This window comes from Rhamphochromis longiceps, linkage group LG12 (genome assembly GCF_057381845.1).
Source record: "Rhamphochromis longiceps isolate RC_006_pf linkage group LG12, R_longiceps_female_GT1.1, whole genome shotgun sequence".
Lineage (NCBI taxonomy): Eukaryota > Metazoa > Chordata > Actinopteri > Cichliformes > Cichlidae > Rhamphochromis > Rhamphochromis longiceps.
Window position 1 is genome coordinate 39,131,540 of NC_140568.1, and position 16,592 is coordinate 39,148,131.

General features: G+C 38.3%; 2 protein-coding genes across 5 annotated transcripts in view; one reads left to right on the plus strand and one right to left on the minus strand.

Annotated features, from left to right (window-relative positions):
* The window catches only part of taok3a (TAO kinase 3a), a 61,850-nt gene extending 60,556 nt beyond the window's left edge, over positions 1 to 1,294 (minus strand). For all 3 annotated transcript variants that reach the window (XM_085426272.1, XM_085426269.1, XM_085426271.1), the window contains exon 1: positions 1,144 to 1,294. The gene's annotated coding sequence lies outside the window, so the exon portion shown is untranslated. The remainder of the gene's footprint in view (positions 1 to 1,143) is intronic.
* A 3,954-nt stretch (positions 1,295 to 5,248) lies between these two features.
* On the plus strand, positions 5,249 to 15,154 carry suds3 (SDS3 homolog, SIN3A corepressor complex component). 2 transcript variants are annotated; one of them, XM_085426281.1, is made up of 12 exons: positions 5,249 to 5,454; positions 7,039 to 7,108; positions 7,236 to 7,291; positions 7,883 to 7,954; positions 9,168 to 9,187; positions 9,307 to 9,463; positions 9,684 to 9,779; positions 9,915 to 9,976; positions 10,074 to 10,095; positions 10,290 to 10,395; positions 11,204 to 11,288; positions 14,278 to 15,154. In XM_085426281.1, the coding sequence occupies exons 1-12, from the start codon at positions 5,343 to 5,345 to the stop codon at positions 14,374 to 14,376; spliced, it is 957 nt and encodes a 318-aa protein (XP_085282407.1). In that variant the 5' UTR covers positions 5,249 to 5,342; the 3' UTR covers positions 14,377 to 15,154. The 2 variants fall into 2 exon arrangements, with proteins under 2 accessions (XP_085282407.1, XP_085282409.1); XM_085426283.1 differs by lacking the exon at positions 5,249 to 5,454 and adding an exon at positions 6,099 to 6,220.
* The last annotated feature ends 1,438 nt before the right edge of the window (positions 15,155 to 16,592 follow it).

The window sequence follows — 16,592 nt, forward strand, 5'->3', positions numbered from 1 at the left end:
GTTTAGCAGTCAAACACGGGTCTGCTTCCTCTCACTCATGCGCTCTACACACAAGAGATGACATCATATTGGGTCAGCTTGGGTTTTAGTGCTCAGCTTGCTATCTACATCTGCCATTTCGAGCGCGCCGTATTAGCCTACAGTTACTTTTAACTACTGCCCATTTAATGGAGCACCGTCTCGTGTGCAGGTGAAGATGTCCGGTACAATTCAAGCCATGAATGACTTATATAATAAAACAATGAATGACGTACCGTTGTTGTCTTTGCATTAAATTAGTGCAGTCTAATCCTACAATCTAAATCCTAAACCCCCCACAAAAGCAGAACAAAACAGGGTGTGCAGATCATGATCGCCTGTGTAAAAAGGCTTCAGATAGACGTAGTAAAAGTATGCGTAGTGTCATGCATAGTGGACGTTACACTGTCTCAACCGAAAGCCATTGTGACCGTGCGTTGATAGTAAAAGCTCACTCACAACAATGTGCAATGGAAGGTACCACAGTCATTTTGGACGTGACAGATTCAAACGGACTGACACTCACACTGCGTGAGACTGCTAAAATAACACCATGGACAAGTTTATACACCACCCAGCCACCTTGTCTGTTGCAAAAAAAAAAAAACCCCAAACGTTCACTTCACTACAAGCTGTCATTCGTTTTCTCAGCATACTCACCCCCCGAGGAACAAACCAAACAGCAAAGCTTCTTCTTCGTCAGTTCACAGCGTAAAAAAATACCCACAATTCAGCCTAGGCTTTAAAAAGGTGCAATAACGAGCAAACGTGCACACTTCGTTAAAGCCGTTAAAAACCAAACCTACGCACTTAACCCCAGCGAGCTGATGCTTGTCTCAGTACTCACCACCTCTGAGTTGCGTTCAAACAACAAGCCGAACAACGTCGAAAACAGGCGATGATAGTCATTACCAACTTCAGGTGCAACCTAATCGACACTACTACTCCTTTGTATCCACTTTTACCGCTTTGACATTTAGCTACAGTAGCTCAGCCGTTGAGCCAAGAGGAAGTGTCATTTTCAGTTCTCAGCGCGCGAGGCTTTTAGCACGAGCTGTTAACCGTTACAGTGGATGGGGACAAACGTTGACAGCAGCGCAACAGCAGAGTGAAAAAACTACTCACCTTTTGTAAAATTCGTCCTTGGTGAAAACCGTACGCACTTCAGGGTTATTTTGTCCGACTCTAGAGATTTCGCTGTGACTTCTCGAAGTGCTGTCAGTTGGTCTAGACTTCCTGAATGACGGAGCAGCAGGAGCACAACCCCTAGCCCGTGTTTGACAGCCACTCTGACAGACAGGCGGAAATAAAGTTGCCTCGTGTTGGGAACCGACCGCTGGAGGATGTGCGCTCTGCGCGCTTGGTATTTTCCACATAATATATATCTGACTGATTGTTTTGCGTGTACTTTATGCTCAGTTGTTTTGTCCGAATTCAATACAAATTTTTAAAGTATGAATCATTCTTACAGTGGCGCAGCATTCAAAAATAAAGATATTAATAAAGAATTTATTAAAAGTGAACGACCAACGATCCTTTACCCAATTTCCTTTGCAAATCATTAAAGATGCATGGACTGAGTCATCCCGATTCTGTTGCAACTTCAGAGATGGCAAGCCAGCTAGTCTGCTAAATATGCTCAGTACGATGATGCCACCTGCTGTTGTACTTTGGAAGTTTAACTGTAAAATTATTGAGTTTATTCTGCATCAGGGCCGTTTCCAGTAGTTTTTGCAATAGGATGGCCGGGGGAGCGGGGAGACCAATGAAAACCAGTGGAGGAGTAGGATGGGGCACAGGAAACCACAATATTTGATCCGAAACGAATACCGCGTATTCACTAGCAAGGACCTCAACCTCGGATGCAAATGAAGAATATTTGCTGATAATGATTACTGGCTCCTGGCCTAACAGATTCCACTGATACCTTTTGGATGACAAACAGAGGAAAAATGGGGAGGGAGTGTGCGGCGTGGAAATGAGGACATGTGTAGGCATAGATGTAAGGTGAGGAGAATGTGTGGATTGTAGTTTCACTCCTTAATATGATAATAAAAATGAACTCAAGTATTATAATTTTCAGGCTTATACAGACCTGTTTCCTAATACAGACATTATGCCAGAAGTGGCACTTGAGAGTATAAAAATCTAGATCTGTTTAAATTAATTCCATTCTACTGAATAGCTGTTTTGTAATGTGGAGAAACAAGTATTCAGACCATCAATAAAAAAAGTTGTATTCTTACTTATTTTCCCCAATAAATCAAAAGTTTTACTTTTGATTGTTTAAAAGGAACAGTGTGTCATGGTCCTGGGTCTTTTGACCCAGCGTTTTAAGTTTGAGTTTATTTTGTTCATTAGGTTATCTAAGTTCATTTGGTTATTAGACTCCTTGTGTTTTCTTCCCCTGTATTTAAGCTTCCCCTCACCCTTCGTGTTTCATGCTGCGTGTCTTATGTTATCAAGTTTGTATTATTATGCCTAAGTGTTTCTAGTTATTATTTTCCCCTCGTGTTTCCAACCATGTTAAATCTCCCCTGCTCTTCATGCGTTTCATGTCTGTGTCTTACGTTGTCAAGTTCGGGTTGTCATGTCTATGTCTCATTATGTTTCCTGTTTTATTGTGAAGAGGTCTGGTGTTCTGTGTTCATCATGTTCAGTTTTACTCTCCCACTGTGACGTCATTATGTTATGTGTGCCAGCTGTTTCCTCATGTGTCTCCACTTCCCCTAATCACCTCCTGTGTATTTAAGTCCTCTGTTTTCAGTGTGTGATTGTCAGGTCGTCTGTTGTCCACGCCATGTTTCCTATGCCATGCTTCCAAGTTTCGTGTCTAGGTTTTTCTTATTGTTTGTTTAGATTTCCCAGTTTAGGTTTGTGTTAATTTTGCTTCAGTTTGCCTTGCCCTTTGTTTGTACCTTTTTTTCCAGCCATATTAAACGGCTCGCCTTTTGTTAACATTCAAGTTTTGTTCCCTGTTCCTTGGAGTCTGCATTTTGGGTCCTTTTTCAATTCATACAGTCTGCCCTCGCCAGACTGTGACACAGTGCATGTTAATGGACATCATATAGACATATAAAATGTAGACATGCCAGATTTTTTTACCCAAAACTACTAATTTACATCATTACTACTTGGGCAGGTAACATGAAACTATGGAAAATACTGTAAAAATACAAACAGACCTGAAAACACAGATTGTAAAACAATACATCATGTTAAGTTAAAAGCAATCACAGATATGGTTTGCCATCAGCCATTGCTTGAGTTATGCCCTAAACATAGGATCTTTACAGTGTCTCTTTGTTGTAACTGGTAAACTATTTAAACATTTATTTCTCTTTTCTCTTCTATAAATGTGAAGTGCCTTTCTCTTCTAGAGGTAGGCCTAGTAACACTCCCAACATCAATTCTTTGTTAATAAATTCATTTTAAGGCAGAATTAATTTAATTAATGTAAATGTATTTAGCATTACTGCCTATTAGTGCAAGCAAAAGTGCTTGCAGAATCATATGCTTTGTAACACTCATTCACAATTAATGATTTATTATCGTGTCACTTTGGTGTTGATTAATTAATCATATTCTGCTGGGTAACTTTATCTACAGTAGATTTATGTTAGAAATCTGAAAATATAATAACTAACTCAAGCTTTAAAATACATTTTATGGAGTAAAAAATACACTATATGTATAAAAGTATTTGGGCACACCTCCTAATTGTTCTTAATTCAGATAATTTCAGTCCCATAGCCACAGGTCCACAAAACTCAAGAAGCCACACGGAGTACACACAATGGCACACCCTGCCTTTACAAATATTTGTGAAAGAATGGGTCATTCAGTAAATTTGAGCATGCCTCTGTGGGAAGTCCATTTGTGAATTTTCTTCCATTCATTTATACCACTAAATGGTGTTGTTGCAAAGCCACACTTGCCACAGTAACTCAGCCACACAGCGGTACACCATGTAAAGGTTACAAAGCAGGGTCACAAAGTGCTGAGGCACAGAGTTGCAACTGTCCCTTAGTATTAAAATCAAAACTGTGCATCAGGAATTTCGTGGTATGGATTTCCATGGCCGCTTACCTCCTGCAGGTGCAGGTGGCCCAGTATTTTTGTCCATATAATGTATCATATTTGAATTCAAAATATACTGGAGTAGAGCGTCTCATGTTTTGATAAAGTTAAGTACCAAAGTGCATTACTGAAGTGCAAGCTGTCTTCGAGTAGAACTGGGCATTATATGATTAACAGTATTCTCGTCCACTGGCATCACTGGGATCACACTATCACTTTTTATGTCTGTCCAAGTACAACACTGAAGACACCACCTGATAAATTTGCTGTTAAAATGATAACATTTCACCAATTATTTGACAGAATTATTTCACTAATTTAGTCAAATTCATATCTAATGACCAAAAACAATGCCAAAATGATACCAAAATTAAGGATGTAAATGTCAACGTTAACCAAAAAACAAAAACTAATTTCCATAGACTGTCAATGAAAGATCGTTACTGAGCATATTCTGCTCATATAAAGTAAACTGCATTTTCCTAAAGTTTAGGTTTTCAACATAATACACTAAATACACCAAAAAAGGTTAATAGTAAACCATACGTTTTTGTTTCTTTGAATGCTTTTGTGATTTTTTTTGTTTTGTTTTATCTGTTTATTTTTTATTTTTTTTAATAAAGCATGCTAAATCTGCTTTTTTAAAGGTTTTGCATACTTGATTCCCCCCAGCTTAAGCAGTTGTAAAAATTCGAGATTGTTTTGTTTTTCTTCAGCTGTCCGTAGATTTTCTGTAAAACTACTATAGAACCACAAACACATTTTGTAGTTCTTTTGGTCACTACTGTTTGAAAATGTTTCTGAGTTATTGTGTGAGCACTGGGGCGAGGAAGAGGCAGCTGGCAGGGATCAGCAGTGGCCTCAATGAAAAAACTGGCGTTCACCAATCACCATCCGATGCTAATCCTTAGAGTAGTGAAAAAAAACAAAGAAACTTATTAACTATCCAAATGTGATAGGACATGTGCCTGTTTAGATGTTTTACCATACATTTCAAATCACTCATAGAAAACTTGGCCTCTATTAATTAGCGGTGACTGTTTCAAAGTTTTTGTGCTAGTTCTATTAAAAACTGCGATTAAATGTTTTATACGATTCGTTTATTATCAAAATTCTACCCAGGCGTATTCTTGGACAGCTTGACACCCGGGGGTCCTACCAGTTGTAGGCGCTCTTCCAAGCAAGCTGCAAAACACAAATCGATTGTTTATTTTATGTTTGTTTACATTTTTCGGAGCGCATAAATGACTTCGACTTTGCTGTCGCCCATGGTGGATTATTACAATGATGAAGAAGAACTCGATAGCGTGGATGACGACGACGATCGGAGTTTCAGGGGGAGAGACTCGGAAGAAGGTAACGTTTTCAACAATATCTTCCCCGATTGTCGGGCTCTGTCTAGTTGTTGGAAAAAACGGAAATGCGCGCTTTATTGTATGAATTTGGATGTGTTTTCTTAAAATGCAGCATTTAAGTCGTTTTCCCCCTTCCAGTGGAAACCGTTTGTCCATGTAGCGTAGTATGCGCAAGTACAAAACAAGTTAAAATGTATTTCTCGCTCCCAAAACTGGAAAGCTACTTCAATGCAGCCACACGTTACTTAGTTAGCTTTCTAGCTACGTTTAGGTACACAGTGCCACGAGCAAAGAGTCTGCCTGGTGAGGAACTGTCTCAGAAGTATGTGATTTAAGCTCAGTAAGCAAAGCAAACCGTTCGGTTTTTTCAGAGTTGGCAGCAAGTCGAGCGAAAGAAATAATCAGTGATAAACACGCTAAGATTGCTAGCATTAATTTTTTAGCGTTATACACAAGAGCATGAAAACACCACTGACCACAGTGCCTTGACGTACATGTGCGCTTAAAACAGTGCTCCCGAAGCACAGCTATAAATTTCAACTATTCGTTTTTTTTCTTAAAAAAAATTATGGCAGTTCAAACGTTAATTAGCCAACTTGCTACGTAACGTTAGCTCCGGGCATTGACAGGTCGGCAGGAAGGCAAGCGAAATCCTGCGTGCTGTGTCCACTGCTCTGCCCTTTTCACACACTTCACTGAGACAGAACGGATTGCAGGGAAAGGGAAAGAAAGACCGGATCAGAGGAAGGCGATGACAACACTGCAAGGTTAGCCAATTCCCTGACATTGACCTCCAAAGCGAACAGCTGGACTTATTTTTCTTCTCCTCTCCGGATATGTTCTTCTAAGCCTAACTACGTAAGCTAGAGTCGGGTTACACTCTTTATCAGCAGGCGCGGCTAACTTATGCTAGCACATTAATGCTAGCCGAAAATGAAAGGTGCTGTGTCAGCTTGAATACAGAGAGGGGCCTTAGTCTTTGCTCGTCTTGACGTTTCAACGTAAAGCCGGTGAATTTTTTTTCGTCAGACATATGTGGTTATAACTTGGTTCCCGAGCTTCTGACATCAAACCAGGTTTGGTGAAACATGCTGGCGTTGTTTCGAGAGAGTTGCTGTTGGATTGACAGCACTACCAAGTTAGCCGGGATCTGTACTGGTAATTACACCTTGCGAAAAGTGCTTAAAAATATAGATCATCACTCTTTCTATAAATGTCATCGAGGAAAAAAAGCCCAAGGGCAGTTAAGCAGATGTACCCACTTTAGTTTGGTTTAGCTGAGCGTTTTCTGCAGTCGATTCAAGAATACGTAGAGGTATCAGCTGTTATCCTGGCATACGTGGATTTCCCACTGTCTACATTATCAACCCCAGGGCATTCCCAAGCAGGGTGTAGACCATTACTTCATCTGTGCCACGCACGTACTTTCATCTGCAGATATCTCTGCCATCTGTGCATCAAGGTTGTTTTTGAAAACTTATGCCTGTAAACATTCCTGATATGATCACATGTGAAGTATTTGGGGAAAAAATGTTTTCAAACTTTAGCCGAGAAAATCCTTTCTTTTTTCTTCTTGATTTTCCAGACACTGAGGATGCCAGTGAAACTGATCTTGCCAAACATGACGAAGATGACTATGTGGAAATTAAGGAGCAGTAAGTTTCTTGCCAACTCTGGATAAGCAGCCCTAACCTTTCACTGAAAATCATTTTTGGTGATGAAAGTTTTAAGTTACTGTGCTATTGTAAGGGGGTTGGGACTTTAGCTTTTCTTTCATTGCAGAATGTATCAAGACAAACTGGCCTCTCTGAAAAGGCAGCTGCAGCAGTTACAAGAAGGTAATCATTTTTGACTTATTTTCACATGAATGGAGGTGTCAGGAATTATCCATATTTGAAGGACTCCTGCCTTTTATTGTGTGGTACTGTGTGTGAGCATGAGGATTAATTTTGACTTGTCAAGGGCATAGCTAAAACCTTACTTATTAGTCATGGTGCTTAGTGGTTAGGAATTACATCATCAGGCAGAAGAGCAGTTTAAAAGTGCTCGCTTGTCATTGGCTAAAAAGATAAAACAGTGATGACAAATGGCCCTCTGCCATGAGCTCATTTTTATTGTTAAGACTGTCTGTTGTTTACTGATGCAAACTGCTTCTAAACTGCTGAGTGAGCTGTTTGAAAGTACTGTCAGCTATCCCAAAAGGCTTTTACTGCTCATGCTGATGATTGTAGAAACTGCAGAATGATAAGTTGTTTTGCAAATCCAAAAGTAATTACAGTGTCAGTGTATTCTAGTCTACCCTGTGGTTCAGTGTAAAAGGTGTGGCAAAAATAAATAAATAGTAGTGGGTAGTCTACAATACTGTATGGTGTGTTTTCATGAGTGAACAACGCCCAGCATTAATATCTAAAACACATTTGTCTTGTCAGGCACACTGCAAGAGTATCAGAAGAGGATGAAGAAGTTGGACCAACAGTACAAAGAGAGACTTCGGAATGCAGGCAAGAACATGAAGTGCTTTACTTCTGATGCATCCATGCCAACCAATGTTGGACATGCTGTTTAGATTTAAGGAAGCTTTCTGCTCTAGTTTGGCTTGTTTATTCAGGGAAATGCACAGAGCTACAGACGACTGTGTGTACCTGAAAATAAAAATAGCCGCTACCATGGATTTAAGAAGAGAAGTATGGGTAATGAAAGAATCAAGCCAATGTCTTGGTTGGACTTTTTAAACTGCAATTTTTCCCACACACTTAAATTGACCTTCTCATATAAGGCCTTCTTTTGAGGTGGTCTTCAGTATCATTAAGCTGCTTCGTAAGAATAATAGTAGTCCTTGTTCTGCTCTGGAGATCTGCTGTGAGCTGGATAATATAAACCTGCATCTACTGCAAACTGATCCTACGCTAGGCTTAAAAAGATGACAAGATATAGTTCCAGGTGGTGGAGTTGGGAGTTTTAGCCACATTATCAGAGACTCACTGAAGAGACAGCTGACGATATTGCTCAGTTACTTGTTATAAAAGCTATATATGTATATATTTTAAGTTTTTTGGTGGTTGACTTCACACAACATGTGTGCCTTCTTCCGCAGGGCTCCTGCTCACATCCACATGTCCCAAACACATAAATCCATGCGATGCACTTAACTGTATTGGGTGGAATGAAAGCGCATACTGTCTACTCATTTAAATTAACAGGATGCTGTTTTGTAAAAAACTGAGCTTCTTCTCTCTGTTTCCAACCTGTCCTCTAACCATTCGGCTGCTTTAATTATATTGGATACTCGGCTTTTGTTGACTCCGTAGCTTGTCTTGTTTGGGATCAGCTTTCTCCTTTGCTTGCTGTGTGCCAGAATGGAATGTACTTAGTTTTTTGCTGATCAAAATGAGTGTTTATTTAGTTAGGAATGCAGTGCCAAAAGGCTCTGGTAGTACACTCATAATCACTGCAGTGGAGAATAGAAAGTATGTAATTACCAATGATCAGTTAATTTCTAATGCTAAAATGACTAAAAGATAAACAGTCAGTGCCTTATTGTTCTCGGAGTTTTACTTGAACTTCAGTATTTTACTATAAGCTTCTGGTACTTTGTGCTCCTGTGCTATAAGCATTCTCTTTTATGATTTTTGAGGGTAAATAAATTGAATTTAATGACACAGAACAACGGTTTGCTTCATGTGACCAGTTGTGCTTTATTTTTCCCATTTACAGATCTATTTCTCCAGCTTGAGGTAAGTGCAACAGTATCTCAGATGGTCTGACGCTAATGTAAAATCAAAATCAGCCATTATTTTTTTTATTTTTTTGGACATACAAGCATAAATTTCTTCTTGCTTTGTACCTTCTGCAGACAGAGCAGGTGGAGAGGAACTACATCAAGGAGAAAAAGGCAGCAGTGAAGGAGTTCGATGATAAAAAGGTTGAGCTAAAGGAAAACCTAATTGCAGAGCTGGAGGAGAAAAAGAAGATGATTGAGAACGAGAAATTAACAATGGAGCTGACAGGCGGTAAGGGAGCCAGAACAGGATTATTAATCAGGGATTTGCTCAGCAAAAGAGAGATGGGGTAAAAAAAAAAAAAAGTATGTGGGTGGCTGTATTTTACTTCTTTCTACATATTTTAATATTAAGTCATCAAATGAAATCTGAGTTTTCAGATACAGTTAAGATGCTAACCTCTATTCATCTATGCATCTGGAGCTCACACTCATATTTCTTCTATTCATAGACTCCATGGAGGTAAAGCCTATCATGACCCGGAAGCTGAGGAGACGGCCCAACGATCCAGTCCCAATACCAGACAAGCGGCGAAAACCTGCACCAGATATCCTTTGCATAAACTTGTGACTGTAAAATATTCCAGATTATTTATACTTGTAGAATTTGTTCTTGAGATACCTTAAAATAAATTAAAAAAAATGATTTTGTGTCTTAAAAAACTTTCTTTAACTCTTCAAACCTCAGCTAAATTATTTGCTAACAGATGAGCAGATAATGGAAGATTTAAGAACACTTAATAAGGTGAGTGCTTCTAAATTTCTAGATGTGATGTGTTTTTGGAAAGCAATATAACTCAGCAATTCCTTATAATAAATCTTTTCAACCCTGCTTTTTACAGCTGAAATCACCAAAGCGACCAGGTATGATTGCACGTGCCTTCTACTACGGATTTTTATAATGAACATTTATGTGTGTACTGAGTTACCTCTCAGACGAAGAGAGTAGCATTGGTCTTCTGCTAGGAGAAAGGGTCAATAAAATGCATCACAGTAATATTTTGTTTCTTACATGTATATTAGCAGGGGGTATTAATCGGGTGTTTCTCCCTCCCTAGTGTCTCCCTCATCTCCAGAACATGTCCCCTCTGCTCCCATGGAGAGCCCCACCCAGCGTTATGAGGCCCGCATCGAGGATGGGAAACTTTACTATGATAAAAGATGGTGAATTTCAAGTTTTAATCTGTGCATCTCTGACACGATAGCAATTCATACACAGCGTCGCCACTAGATGGCCACATTGTTATGCGTTGGATGTTAGCTTGAGCCTGTAAAGATATTTTACAACCACTGTGATAGCAGCCTCATTTTTTTTCTGCGCTACAGAAAGAGAGATTGCTTAGGAGCTGCTGAATACTATGCTTAAAGGCACTGTTAAAAATGCATATTTGTAGAATATGTCTGCACAAGAACCAGCAACGCACTCCCTGCTGTTATGCCAAAATAAGAGTGAAAATCCCTGAATAGACACAGCCCTCCCTTGCCCTTCTATTTCAGAGCTGAGTTGTGAATCAGACACGTCAGAGCATAAGGTCATTTGAAGATGGGTAAAAATAATAGAATTCTGTCCTATTAGCTGCTCATATAGACAAAGTAATTTGAGAAGACAGAGCTATGTGCACTTTTCTTTCAAGGCAAAGTCTCATTTATTGATGGCTAAAGAAGATGCCACCACTGGAAAGCCTTCTCAAAAAGCCACAGGGAGGCACATGCATCATTATTCTTCAGTGGGCCCTTAATAATGAAGTACCTTCTGTCAGTCTCTTCCTCTAGGTTTGTTCTGTCCTCTATAAGGTTGGAGCTATTAAAAAATAACAGACTTTTTGTTTTGATTTTTCATTCCAATTATCTACTTAGTGCCTTCTCAGGAGTAATGTGGTTTATTCAGCTGGGTAAAATTATTTATAATGAACTTCCCTCCAGTCTGCACTTGTTTGTTTGATGTTTAGTCTGTGTGTGTTTATGCTGACAGGTACCACAAGAGTCAGGCCATCTACCTGGAGTCAAAAGACAACACAAAGATCAGCTGTGTCATCAGCACAGTAGGAACCAATGAGGTGGGTTTTAGTTCTCATTCCAAGCATCAGCATCTCATTCAATTGCGTACAGAACTGTATAATTAATTAAGATTGAAGTATTCTGTGTATATAGTCTTTAAAAAAATTGTCATTCCTATAAGATGACCAGACAAGAAGACCATAAGCATTGTCCTATCCAATAAGATAGTCTAAGCTCGACATCGTATGTTTCTCCATGGCATAGCGCTCAGTTGTTTTCCAAAAAAACATTAAAAAGACATCAGCAAGACACACTGTTGCGCGGGGCAACATATTCCATCATTACCAGACTCTATGCCACATGTACTATCCTGCTGCTGTGAATAGTCACCAGAGCACTAAATGTTTATTGATAAACAGCTGAAAATAGTCTCTGAGTATACAATTCTGTTTGAGGAACATCTGCTAAAAAGTATGGTGCCCAGCTGTTTTAGGATATTAGGGAACAATTTGGGAGGGAAAAAAACAAAGGAAAAATCAAAATGACATTTGAGACCAATTGTGCAGCAGTTGTACTTCTGGGTTTCCACAAGCACATTACAAGCTTGAAAATGCCTTGCTTTTTTCTTTTCTTTTCTTTTTTTTCTTTTCTTTTTTTTTTAAAGTTAATATATTGTATTGATATCTGATAGGACTTCTGATAGCTTTTACAATTTACTAAAACAACAATAACACATCCTCACATAAGAAAAATGGTACACCCTCTATTAATTCTAAGCTTTTTAAATACAGAGACATTATAAAACTTATGACTCCCTTTCCAGGTTTTAAAAGTTAGATGAACAAAACAGGAATATTGAACAATTTCATTATTTATTTAACAAAAATAAAAACGCACGCACCATGATTTACTGTCCTTTAGCAGCAGTGACTTTAAAGGTATAGTAAGTAATTTTTTGCGACTATTTAAGAGAAAAAACAATGTTGTAATAATAAATGTCCATTGATGAGTGTGTAATTGCACTTTTCAAGAAATTAATAATCTCACAAAACACATAGGGGCATAACCTGGTTTGTGAAAGTCACCATGGAAGTTACTGTTTCATTTTTATGTATGTGGGTTGAGACCAGCTACATACATAGTTTGTCTTATAAATTCCTGATAAATTAAAGATCACAAACAACTCTTCCAAACTGTACATGGCCATTAAAATTTCTACATGCATCCTTTTGACATCTCTTTCTCATTATGCCTTTCTCCTCCCTCATTTCCACCTAATCCTCTTCCTCCACAACTCAGCCCTCATCTCCTGAACTGAAGGCAGGGGGCTAACACACTAAAATGTGCATAAATTAGCTTATTGTTGCAATTTCTTATTGTCAGCAGATTACATATGCAACCCTCTGGACAGCTGACTATGAGCTGGCTAAACAACAACAGCTGGTTGTAACCTAACATTTTGACAGCTAATGTCAGGCTTGAGTGTACTTTAAAAAAAAATAAAATAAAATTGCACTTTCACTCTGGTAAAAAGTTTGTTTATGTTCTCACATTGTATGAAGGTTTATTTTCCAAGTTTCAGAGTCCAAAAATATTAGATTCAGGGAAATTTCTTTACTAATGCCAGGAAACAGCAGCTAACATCAGTAATGACAACAGCACTTACCAATAGAAATGTGCAAGATATGCTCAACAACTCACCTCAGAAATGCTGTGATCAGACACAAGTGAGACTCACTGACTAATCGGTCTGTATCAGACTTCTTTAAAAAAGCTTTATAGCCTCTTCCAGAGTAAATAGACATGGACACATTATTGAGAGCTAAGGTAAACAGCAAGCTGACTGCCTATACTTCAGTACACATGAAGGGTGACCAGAGTTGTTTGTCCTACTGCGAACGCTGTAGCTCGGATTATGCACCTGAATTAGGAGAGGTAATGCCTGTATTATTCTTCAGTGGAAAATCTACATTGTAACGAAACAGGAAACCCCTTTTAACTCTACACTCCACCCTTCCATGCCATCAACTCAATGTGTAGTTTCTTTTCTCGACAGGTGCGTGGATGGTCACGGCATAGATTTCCCGCAGTATAAATCAGACTTTAAAACCAGAATTCAGTTAAATGAAATCTACTGACATCTACTGACATCTGACAAAAAAAAAAAAAATTCTATCTTATCTTATCTTATCTTATCTACGTGGTTAGACAGCTCTCTTAAGGTCCCGCCACAGCATTTTAATCAACTTGACGTCTGGAGTTTTAAAAAGAATCAAGGTGTTGCAATGGCCATTCAGTCGTGCTCAGAGGAGTTTATGGTTGACACAATGCCTGTAAGGTGCTCAAGTCCTGTAGGTTCAAAACAAACCCCAATCAAGCCTGTCTGTAGTTCTTGGGGTTTTGGCAGTTTGTCTGAGCACTGTATGGTGGCCTCAGGGTGAATTTGCTGGAACATCTACATTGGAAAAACTGGTAACTGCTTTGTACTTGTGAATAATCTTTCTCATTGTAGAATAATGAACTTCACTTTGTTTGGAAATTGCCTTTTAACTCAGGCAAATGTTACAACTCAATACGGTTTTACCTTTTCAGCTAACCTTTCCCTTATGTTCATTAATAACGATAGACAAAGTTATTCATTACTGATTTTTGAATGAGGGTAACTTCTCCCTCTGGTATAGCCTACATTATTTGTTGTCATGCTTGATGTCTTTGTGCAGCTCCCTTTTTCTGTTTGTGCCATACATTATGCATTATGATGGGTGAATACCATTACATTAATGAAGTGCAACATTAAAGTTTTGCTTGAGTAGTTGAATGAAAACGGATATCATCAACTGTTTCATTGCACAGATTTGACTCTTTTTTTTTTCTTCTTTTTTTTTTGATTCACAAAACAAAATTTATTAAAATGGAAGGAAAACTGTTCATTTTTAATGTTAAATGTGAATTTATTCATGAGGAACTTTTCCAGCTTCCTTTTAACGTGCACATGAAGAAGAAAGCAGTTTGGCTGTATTGAGGGTTTCTTCTGTGTGTGATTTCCAGATTTGGGTGAGAAAAACAAGCGACAGCACAAAGATGAGGATCTACCTGGGGCAGCTGCAGAGGGGAGCGTTTGTCATTCGTCGGCGGTCGGCTGCGTGAAGCATTACCACACCCAATCCCATCTGTGCGTTTACCCATCCATCCAGCCAGTGGCTCATTCATCCAGTTTTGGAGTCTAACATGTGGCCTCACATTCATATTTCATTATCTTATATACACTACCCCCTAAAACACAAATATACACAGACGAGGTCTTCTGTGGCTATGAATATCTCATCCAGTTTTTTCCCCTCATTAACCAAATGCTACTGCAGTGAACATGGCCAGATATCCAACTGTTTTCCAGCCTTATATTTGTCACTATGTGGCATGCATGTAAAACTGGTTTGTGGTCACAAAGATGACTTGTTTTGATTACAAATCTTTCCAAAGCAATCTTATTTACATTTATCATTAAGTTATTAAGTAGTTCTCAAACAGCCTGATTTGAATAACAGAAAAACTAGCGATGTGTGACCGATCAAGTACTGGAGGGAAAGAAAAAAACTATACAACCAAGGAACTGCTGCAGGTTGAACTGAATATAGAAATCCCTCAACTAAAATTACAGTTACTTTATACAGGAAGCAATGCCATTTTCAAGAATATGCCTTTTTTCCCCCCAGTATCATTATGAAGTAAAAGTTTCTTCCTATGCTGATCTGATGATTTTTTTTTTTTTTTTCATTTTTTGTAATTTGTTATTTGAGAAATGTTTTTTGTGACATGACCTTCTCCATATGTGAAACTCCTGGATTAGTTTACCAGTATTTGCATGTGGAGCATTATTTTGTGATTTGTACTGTATTCCATTCTATTAAAGATGTTTTCTGCTTAATTTCAAGCTTCAGTTTTATTGTTTGTTTGTTTGGTTTTTGTTTTGTTTTTTTACTTTAATATGAAAAGCACCAAACCACAGTTGACAATCTAGAAAAAAACAATTCACAACACAAAAACCATTATTTATGGGTATTTAAGACACTTGAATAACACATAGGCCTGTATTTACTGCTGGCATATAAATTAATGACTTGTTAGTTTGGTGTCGCTTCAAACAACTGAAAGTAGTGGTTCTTGGTATGATTTGAGTACTGGCCCTCATGAACTGGGAGCCTCTGGCTTTTGGGCTATATTTATTTGGAGAGAAATGTTCAGGTGATTATTTTGTACAGGGACCTCATTGCTGTTATTTATGCAGAGACTAGTTCTTATATAGTACTTTTTTTTTTCTTTTTTTTTTATTATAGTATAGTACTTTTCTAATGCAGCATGTCTCTTTCACACATACATTCAGAGAAGCAATTTTTCCTACATCTTAAGCGCTTTCTAACATTCAAAAGCATTCACATTGTAAAAAAGCATCAGTATTTTCCCCAGGGATACTTTGAGAGACTTGGTAGACTTCCAGCCTTCTGACTAGTAGATGACCTGCTTTACCGCCATAGGCACCCCTCACCATAGTAGCACATGTCTTATACTGGTCCTTTATAGGTCCTTTATAGGCCCTTTATGGAATCCTTAAATTTATTTTGTCTGAAAAATGTCTCCAGTCCCCAAAAGTCCCCTTATTTCTGATTGGCTTCCCCTCAAAGAACTTTGAACTTCCACTTTGAAAGGGGAACAGTGCAATGAAAATTTATGAAATTAAGTGTATAAAAATATTTTACTGAAAAAGTGGTTAAGTTGATATTTGTTCTGGAACACTCCTTCAGTTATAAAACCTTTACATGCCTAAAAAACCAAACAACAACAACAAAATAAAACCCAATGTGAATATCTTGATGCAGTAATTAAATATTAAACTTCATCAAACTTGGCACAAAAAGTGAAACATTTGTATTTGATTATTTCTTTGTTACAATAATGCTTGTGGGTAAAAAATAAAATAAAAATCTTGCACTCTTGGAAAGCCTGTTTGTTTCCCCATAAATGGTGTCACAGTAGTGAGGAGTTGATTACGTGGGTTGTGCTCATAAAAAACGTGTCAAATCTTCACTGCCAATGTCAAACAGCTTGTTCTCTGGGTTGGTGTCATTTTGTCTAAGAAACATGACGTATTGGTAATTTAACAATTAATTAATTAAACAAACAAAGGCCTCATTAGCATGTGGAAGAATCATACACAGTCACAGAACCCTGGCACCTCCTCCTTGGCACACATTCACTTGACACCAATTTTAATTTACAGCACGAAAAAGGTGATGTGTTGATATGCTCCAACGGTCCAAAAAGTTCTGTTGACCTTTCACTTTGTTTTAAAAAATTACCTTAATAAT

Coding starts and splice junctions, on each gene's coding strand:
- suds3 (XM_085426281.1), top strand. CDS start 5,343: ATGACTTCGACTTTGCTGTCGCCCATGGTGGATTATTACAATGATGAA. Junction 5,455..7,038: donor GGGGAGAGACTCGGAAGAAG/GTAACGTTTTCA, acceptor TTGATTTTCCAG/ACACTGAGGATGCCAGTGAA. Junction 7,955..9,167: donor AGAGAGACTTCGGAATGCAG/GCAAGAACATGA, acceptor TCCCATTTACAG/ATCTATTTCTCCAGCTTGAG.